General features: G+C 37.7%; 1 protein-coding gene across 2 annotated transcripts; it reads left to right on the forward strand.

Moving 5' to 3' along the window:
- The first annotated feature begins 410 nt into the window (after positions 1-410).
- On the forward strand, positions 411-5,317 carry PSI-P (photosystem I P subunit). 2 transcript variants are annotated; one of them, XM_088847775.1, is made up of 6 exons: positions 411-1,759; positions 1,865-1,965; positions 2,285-2,371; positions 2,459-2,521; positions 2,757-2,794; positions 4,905-5,317. In XM_088847775.1, the coding sequence occupies exons 2-6, from the start codon at positions 1,894-1,896 to the stop codon at positions 4,960-4,962; spliced, it is 318 nt and encodes a 105-aa protein (XP_088703901.1). In that variant the 5' UTR covers positions 411-1,759; positions 1,865-1,893; the 3' UTR covers positions 4,963-5,317. The 2 variants fall into 2 exon arrangements, with proteins under 2 accessions (XP_088703901.1, XP_006829217.1); XM_006829154.4 differs by having other exon boundaries at positions 411-600.
- Positions 5,318-8,959: the final 3,642 nt, after the last annotated feature.

Here is an 8,959-nt window from a genome sequence, read left to right on the forward strand (position 1 = left end):
ACCTTTTCCCAATGGGAAATGCTTTATTCTTGTGGGTTAGCAAAAACAAATTATATGGGCTTGGGCCGGGCCCTACCTTCATTCTTGTGGGCCAGCCTACACAAATGGAATAGAGCCTAGTAGATATTTTGTCAATTTTTCAATCCAGCATTTCAATTTTTTGATCCAACGGATAAAGAAAGCAAGGCTCTTCGTTGCCCCATTCAAAATGTGGGAGCCACACCAAAACACTGGCCAATAGGAAACTACCATTACCATTAAACTCAATATCGTATTGCCACGTCAGCACTATCCAGATGAAGGAGGAGTGATTGGTCGTGACTTGCCGAAGGACAATATCTCCTTTGAGTCTCTTCCCCTTGAAAAAACACACACAACAAATACACTTCGAATTCTGAACAAAATTTTTCATTGCCATGGCGACCTTGTCCACCACCATGTCCATGGCTTCCTCCCCGGCGATTCTTGACCCTAGCCGGCCTCAGGCAGCGCCAACGTCGACAGTGCAGCCGTGCGTTGGTCTCCCGAGCCTCTTGCCTCCGCAAATTTTGTCACAGACCCGGCCGCCGAGCCGCCAGAGCTGGAAGACAATGGCCTCTTGTAAGTTCCTTTTATTCCCAGACCTCTTTCTTAGAATTCTCTCTGAAATTCGCTACCCAGCATAAAAAAGATCAAATCGAAAGTTGAAATCTAGTGGTTGAGAGCACATTGTAGCAATGCTATAAATTGAGCATCCACCATTCAAATTGTGATGAACCAAATTTCTTTTAATCTTTTTCTTGGGTTAGTTGGTTGTGAAATTTGCACCTTTGACACTGTACTGCTCACCCTAGTGCCCCAAACACTAAGCCAAACCTCCCAATCAATCTCCACAATTCAACCATTCTTGGGGAATAGATGCTTACAGAGGAGCATTATATTGTAATCACCCTGTGGTTGTTCTTGCTTCCCTCTTTATGGTAATGAGCCCTTGGAGTTTTACAGAACATTTTATAAATTTAACTTGACATTATTGGTATCAGGGGTGAAAGGGTCGAATGGTGAAAGGCGAAATGGTCCCATGGACATCTTCAGGGATCTATTCAATAGTTTTTCTTTTGGAATGTAACAAGAGTATAGGTATTTATGGTTTAAGTATACAAAACACCGATGGTTTTTGTTTCGTGGAACCCCATGAGCCATCTACTGTTTGGAATTTCGATGGACGGCGGAAATTAACCTGGACGAGTGTCCGCCACTGGGTGTTGAAGTTCATAGGAAATCTTATCAGATCACAGCTAAAAGTTGAAGAATTGAACATCTCAGTTGATTCTTTTGATGTAATTTTTAGTAGTTCATTATTCTTTTGATCAAATTTCAAATAGCCCATTAAAGGACACATTGGCCTGGGTCATAAATTGTTGGATGGGTGAAATGCCAAATAGATGATCTCTTACGTGTGATTTGATAAATTTTGCAAGTTGACATCCACCATCTGTCACCAGCAACAGACAGTACAGCAACAGACCGCTGATGTATCGTATATATTTTGTTAATGTATTGACATGAGTACCTAGGCAGAAAACAGAGCTAGAAAACCACCACTCCAGGACTCGCATGTCCATCATCGGGCCAAGCAACTGGGATATGAACGCTAGGAGATCTTTCCCTGGGATACCTCCATTATACCATGGTGGTGGTAAATGCTCAATGGCCCATTTCCCATACATTGCGAGGTAGTACAAATCGGAAAGGCTAAGGGAAACCAGAGAAAACAGAGGTCCTTTTCTTTTTCGTCTTGCTCTTTGACAATTAATTCCTAGCACAGTAATGTTGGATTACCTCCATGCGTGCCTGCAACTTGTTGAATGCACTCCATTTCCAGGTCGTAACTTGGCACGGAATGTGGTTTCCATGGCTACTGGAGACACATCAGTCGAAGTCGGTCCCGATGTTTCAGAGGTCCTGAAGCCCATCCAAGATACTGTGAGTTTTACTTCTCCGTTTCACAATAACTTCTTTTTCTATCTCACTTGGGAGCATGGATGGTATATGGCACTCCATGGATTAAGGGCAACTACTTTTGATTCCCAATTACTGACATGGAGATTAGAAACAAAGGGGCTCTAGGGACTATTCATATTGGTAAATTTGATTACCACCATGATCAGGAACAGATGGTGAATATGCTTTCCTGTTCTGTAGTATACATGATATACAGGGTGTATCATATAGTTTCTAATATCTGCAAGTGTGTTCAACAATGTTAACTCAGTTAGTGATAATCATGTTGTTTCTTCAACAGTGGGAGAAACTTGACGACAAGTATGCTGTTGCATCTCTGGCCTTTGCCGGAATTGTTGCTTTGTGGGCCTCCACAGGAATGATTTCAGTAAGAGCACAGATCTTATCGGGTTAGCCATTTTGTCTATTACCATTGCATTTGTTTCTAACGCGGTCAACCTTTTCTGCTTTGTAGGCTATTGATAGGTTGCCATTGGTACCTGGCATTTTGGAACTCGTTGGAATCGGTTATACTGGGGTATGCTTTTCAGATCTAAGCATATTCAATGTGATGTCTCTTCTTCTATAACTATCTGGTCATATATGGAGCCCTAAATTTTCCATTTCAATTTTCACTGAAATTCAAAGTAACACAAATTCTTCTTGACGTTCTCGTACATTTACTATATCTTCAATTTCTTAATGTGAGGATGAATGCTCTGAGCCATGTTTTGACAGCTTATCGGCCCTTATGTTTTATGTTTTGTGGACAGTGGTTTACGTATCGCAACTTAGTATTCAAGCCAGACCGGTAAGTCTACAAAACCATCTTTCTTTGAATACTAGTTATATATTTTTTCATGAGTAAGATAATGTGGATATATCTGGCAACATTTGCTGTATATATGAGAATAAAATCAATATCTAAATTGGTCTTTCTGATACGAAATGTATGTTCACCTTTTAAATAGTAGGATCTTGAATTTTAGGTGGCATTAGGTATTTTTATTGTGCCTGTATCACACAATAGCGAAGTGCCTATCTAGGCTTTGTAAAGTTTCAAACATCGCTGTCATGTCTTGGTGTGTCATGCATATCAATTTTGACAATGTCTAAGCTTACGTCTCCAACTACGATGTGGTTAGAGATCACCCATCAGGACTGAAGTTCAACAGGCATGCTTGACTTGCAGCTTTTAGTGGGTTTTCCTAGGGCAGTTGTTTAGATGTGAGAGTGCTGAAGCACACAAACGTTTTCACATGGAAATTCAGAAATACCTCCCTGCTTTGTTCAAATTGGTTAACGGCACAGTTAGCATGCATCATTTGCTGAGGTAACAGTGTTACACTGCTTTGCAGGCATTATAGTGACATCTGCCATCCCATACAAGTATAAAATATTGCATCAGTGCTAGGGAAAATAAACTAGTCATTAAGAAGTTGAGAGGATCAACACCATCTAATCAGTGGATTGGATGGTGATGACGAGAGGGGTAAATATGCTAAATAGGACATATCATGTTTAGGTGGGTCACATTCTCTCCATGACCCTTCAATATGTCTACAGGACAATGATGATCATTGTAACCTTAAAGTCCCTATGGTCTCGAGGATTACAATATTACTTTCCATTACAGCTAATGTCGCTAAATTATTTTAAGCATTTTCGTAATTGGTCCAAATACTGCGATCCCTATGGCCATGGCAAGAACATGATATAACCATCCGTCAATGGAATTCATGGTGATCGAGGTAAACGGGTCCGACCAAACATGTCATTGAAGTGCTTATCTCCACTGTTCCTCCATCTCTTTCTCAGCTATTGATTTCATGCTCTATTAAGTAGTTGCTGATAAATAACACCATTGTAATTATTATGATGATTAAATCGAATTATATTTTTCTTTTGTAATAAGCTTTCGCAAATGGAAAAGTTCGCCCCAACAGGAAGTCTATTAGGCTATGAGGATATTCAAAAAGCTGGGACGTCAGCTCTATTTGCACTGCATGCATAAACTGCATGTGTATAGAGGTTCAGATAAATGCGCATTTAGTCATGTTTCTATGCACACACAAAAAGGAAAGGAAAGGCAACGCATGCCTACTTAAATTCTTCATAATGACAGTAGAAACCATGTATTTCAGGCCATTAGTCATCATCCCATTCACTAAGGCCCTGTTTGGACAATAAATTCTCTGATTGACACTGTTTTTCACCGGTTTAAGAGTGACTAACATGAAAGCAAGGTTATTTCTCTGACATGACTATTAGAGCATCCAAATGGGATTAACTAGAGCAGGAAAACTGAAGTTCAAAAAAAAAAAACGAGAAGTAAAGATTTAGAGCATGAAAACCTTTTTTTTTTGTTGGGAAAATATTTGTGTGCCCGAGGGTGGACCATAACAGTTTTGACCTGTCCCATGTTGGGCCCGTTAGGGCTATTTGTTTCCCCCCAAATTTGGCACACATCATCTTGGTCTCGGTGGATGACAACCTAAAAAGAAAGTTTGAAAGATGGAAAGAAAAATAGAAAAATTGTGCTGTTTTGAGGAGAGAAAGAATACTATTATTAAGCCAAAATTTTGTAGATTGCCTCATCATCGCTGGATTGTTCTGCTTGTCAAGTCTAAGAAAACCATTTCCAAGTTATTTTCTAAATTCTTGTCTTGGGAATCTTCTACAGTGTGAAAAAAGAATGTTTGCTCCAAGTTTGGAGCAAAACAATAACCTCCTAAAGCCCAAAAAATGGGGGAGGGCAGACCAATATAGCCCTCCTCCTAAAGGTGGACGAAATGTCTATTTCTTTCTTCTCTTTTTTTTGGTTTCTGTTTCTTGGCTATGTTTGAGCATTTTACCCGTTGTATGAATGTGTTAATATTGTAGATAAAAGATGAGTTTCTAAAGATTGTTGTTGATTATAGGGAAGCACTGATAGAGAAAATCAAGGAAAAATATGAGGCGATAATTGGGAGCAGTTGAGGCGTTTGATGTTCTTCCTACCTATGTGTTTGCCATGAAAAGCTCCGGCACGTTGAGCCCAAATGTGAAGCAGGGTTTTCCAACAGGGAAAGAGAAGAAGAATTCTTGTGAAACAATTTAGCATGTAGAAGGGAGCAATATAAGTATTCATTCAAATGTTCTCTACCTATTTAGGCAGCTATTCTCTTTGGTTCCTACTTCCTTGAGAGGGAAAAGATTTGACTGTTGCTACTCGGAAGCTAAAATTCACCAATAAATTTAATATATAACAAGTAATACATGGGTAGGGCCAATGCTTCTTATGCAGCTATCTTCTCAACTATCTTTGCAGCAGTAAAGCTTTGAGTTTGTATGAGCCTTGTTCGGATGAATTAATTATTAGCAGTTAAATTCTTCTACTTCCCATGCCATTGAGGAATGCAAAAGGAAAGGTATCAACCTTATATCATACAATTAAGGTACACCCAAAAATCCATTGGGAAAGGTTTCTCATTTGCTATAAAACCTTCAAATCAATCATCTCAACCTCAAGATTCATAGATATGAAAAAGAAGAAAAAAAAGACGATTTTTAATCCTAAAAAATGCTCATCTTCTAACATATATCTAGACCGTCCATTTTCAATAATTTCAAGTATTCATAGATCTGCTTGATCGTCACTACTTTTAAAACTTTAAATTTTGTAATTGGGGGCAGTGATAAATTTTCATATCACAACAAGACTTACAGTGCCTAAATTGCATTTTCGGCATAGTTTTGAGATGCACCATACTTCAATATTATAAAGTTGACACCTTATACAAACACCATCCTTCTGTAATTTTATCTCCCTCATGTTCATAAAAACCCGCCAACACTCAGATTACCTGGATCCAATGATGAAAAACTTGTTTTTCAAACCTCACTGGATCCTTCAATGGAATATTTGAACCGTCCAAATGGGGCCTTACGCATTATTAGCCCTCCAATTTTCGTGTTCTTCATGATATTTAAGTGGTAGTCCAGAAATGTATCTTGCATTTAACTTATCTTTGAGAAATTAAGCGCAGGGAGAAGCATCAAGTCGATGGTATTCAATTCGAAGAGCATAGCGCACACTAGAGAAGCTTTCCAATCATAACAATCAGACACAGTCGGTAGGGCTGGGAATTTACTCGGAGCCGACCCGACACCCGACAACCCAACCCAGTCCTGGTATGGATCCGAGATTTGGACCTGACGGATCGAGCCCAGGTCCAAATCTTGGAGTTATTTTAAAATATTTTATATATAAATTTATAAAGGTTAATATATTACTATATATATACTCTTTTATCTTCTTTCGGCACTCTTCTTTTTATAGCCTCACCGCCCGCTTATATATAGATATTAAGATTTTATTTTTTTATTTTTTTCTTTGAAAATCTTCTTATTAAAATGATAAAATTGATTAATATATATTATTGTATATTTGTTTTTTATATTTTCTTTGTAAATCTTCTTATTAAAATGAGAAAATTGATGAATTATTACCCAAATCTTCTTATTAGCTATTTACATGTTTTTGGTAATTCTTAGTAATTTTTGATACATATTTTTAGGTAATTTTTTATTTTTTCTATGTATAATCCATCCGGTCCAGCACAGGTCCTCTAAATAAATTATGGATTCGAGTCCCGATCCAAATATGCTTGACCCAGTCGGGTGCAGGTCTGTGTCTGGGTCCCAGTCCTAGCCTCATGTATGGATTTCGGGTCTCTCGATCGGGACCCTACGCAACCCGCTCCCACCCGTATCATTCGGTGAACTCTTCACAATTATGATAGAAAGGTGATTTGTTAATTGGGTCTGTCAATGGCCTCCAGAGCGGAGGAGGTTCATCTCAATCATCCATTTAAATGACAAATGATTGGGTTACTGTTGAGAAATAAGTGGGGTGAAACAAGGCAAAAAGATAAAGATTTCACTAATGCTTTTGAAGGACTAACTATCTTCCTGTTGCCCCTTAATGATGAAAATCAATATGCATAAAAGTTCTCTGGGCAAACTGGACACAAAGAAACAAAAGATTTTAACAGTGTCCTGCTTCTACGAATCTACAAGTACAACACCTTTGCACTAAAGAGACAAAGTTCATATAAGAAAAAGGTCTAAAAACTATGTGCAAGATGATCAAAACCGTGCTTTAAAAGATTGGAGTCCCTTGAAACGAGAGAGAGAAAATGCACCTTCACCTTGAACCAATGCGACAATTAAATACACATAGATGTGACTCTTCTTTTCTAGAGTTTAATGGTCTTAAAATGGCCAATTAGTTGTAACTTATGTGCAACTACGTACTCCACCGCCACACTATTTCATGGTGGCTGATTCCAAAAAGTGAACCATTGCATCGAAAAAGGATCCTATAATATAGGACCGTACAAGGAGGTCACAATTCATACCAACCATTAGATGTCAAATGGATGGCTTGGCTACTTCTCAAAGCTCAAAAAAAAAAAAAGTTGAACTTAAAGTCTAGTCAATGATATTGGATTAGTATGACCATTAAAGGCTTTACGAGTATTTATAAAATGAAATGATATAAACTTGAATTTAGTGAGAGTGTGGTCTCTCGTAAACCATACTAAACAAACATTGCTTACTGATACCAGACTGAGCATGATGAGTTAGGCCAGTCGGTTGGAAAAATCTATGTTACCTAGGCATAGAAAACTATATGCCTAGGACGTATAAGGACATTAATATGTCTCTAGGGGAGAACCTGAAATCCACAAACTGAGATTACGACCCTTTGGCTCATTGGCTAGTCTTTGGTGACCCACTAATAAGCCCATACTTGGACTATGGGTCATGGGTCATGGGAAACACCGGGTCGGTTTGATACAACAAGTGTGGACCGTAATCCACAGTTGAAGGTGGAATGCTCCAATGTTTATTTATTTAATTTCTAGACTATATGGATCATTTTCCTATCTAACAAATTTAATTGTGTTTGTTTTAATGATACATGATTTTTAGAAATATTATTTGAATCTTTTTAGATCTTTGGATATTTTATTTATCAAATTTAGATTTATAAAATAGAGATATTGATTTTAGATTGATTGAAATATTTGAATTTGATTTTATGAATTTCTAAAAATTATATAATTAATTTTAATAATTTTAATATTGCATGGGACGCCCAATATGTTAATATACCCACCATTGCATGTGGGTGGGGCCCATAAAGTACCACCTAAGGTGGCACACCCCACCCTAATGAAACTTTCTTCATGATACTTCAAGCTTTGGCTTGAAGAGAAAGCTTTGAAATGTTTTGGAACGATTTTGCCTTAAGGAACCTTTCAAATGATTTTTGAAAAATATGAGAAGACTTGTGCATAATTTTGCTAAGCATTATATTATGAATGGAATTATTTAATTTAATTTCTATTGATGAGAAAATAGTTTAGGAATGGGGGATAAATGTTGTAACACATTCCATAATACTGATGGCCCATCTATAGAATGGATGGCTCAAATCTCTCACCTCAGAAGTCACCCAAGATCAATGGTTCATATTCAATCTTACAAGAAGATGCAAGCCAAGGAAAACTCTAAAAAACCTTAATCTTGTTCAAAGCCTATAAAAATGGATTATCTCTACCCAAAATCTCTACACTTTATCTTTCTATCTCTCTCTTAAGAAAATTTTCTCTCTCTCATGAAAGTCCAAAGGGGGCCCACGCCACTCTCTCATCTTTGAGATCTCTCTCTCTTCCACATTGTGAAAGAACTTAAAGGGTTTAAGTTATTGACAGTTGTCATCTCTCTCATGGTGTCTCTTATGATCTCTCTTCTCTCATTACGGTTTGTTTTTAGACTATAGGATTATGATAGAAAATTGAAGTATTTCTCTCAAACTAGGTTGCTAAGGAGATTCACCTAAGGGTTTAAGACTTGTGATAAAGGAGTTCATAGTTCTATTAGAGGGTTTGACCTAAACTTGCTATCTCGGTTGAGATTGAAGGTT

This window comes from Amborella trichopoda, chromosome 9, assembly GCF_054954075.1.
Source record: "Amborella trichopoda isolate Santa Cruz 75 chromosome 9, AtrichopodaSantaCruz75HAP2 v2.0, whole genome shotgun sequence".
Classification (NCBI taxonomy): Eukaryota; Viridiplantae; Streptophyta; class Magnoliopsida; order Amborellales; family Amborellaceae; genus Amborella; species Amborella trichopoda.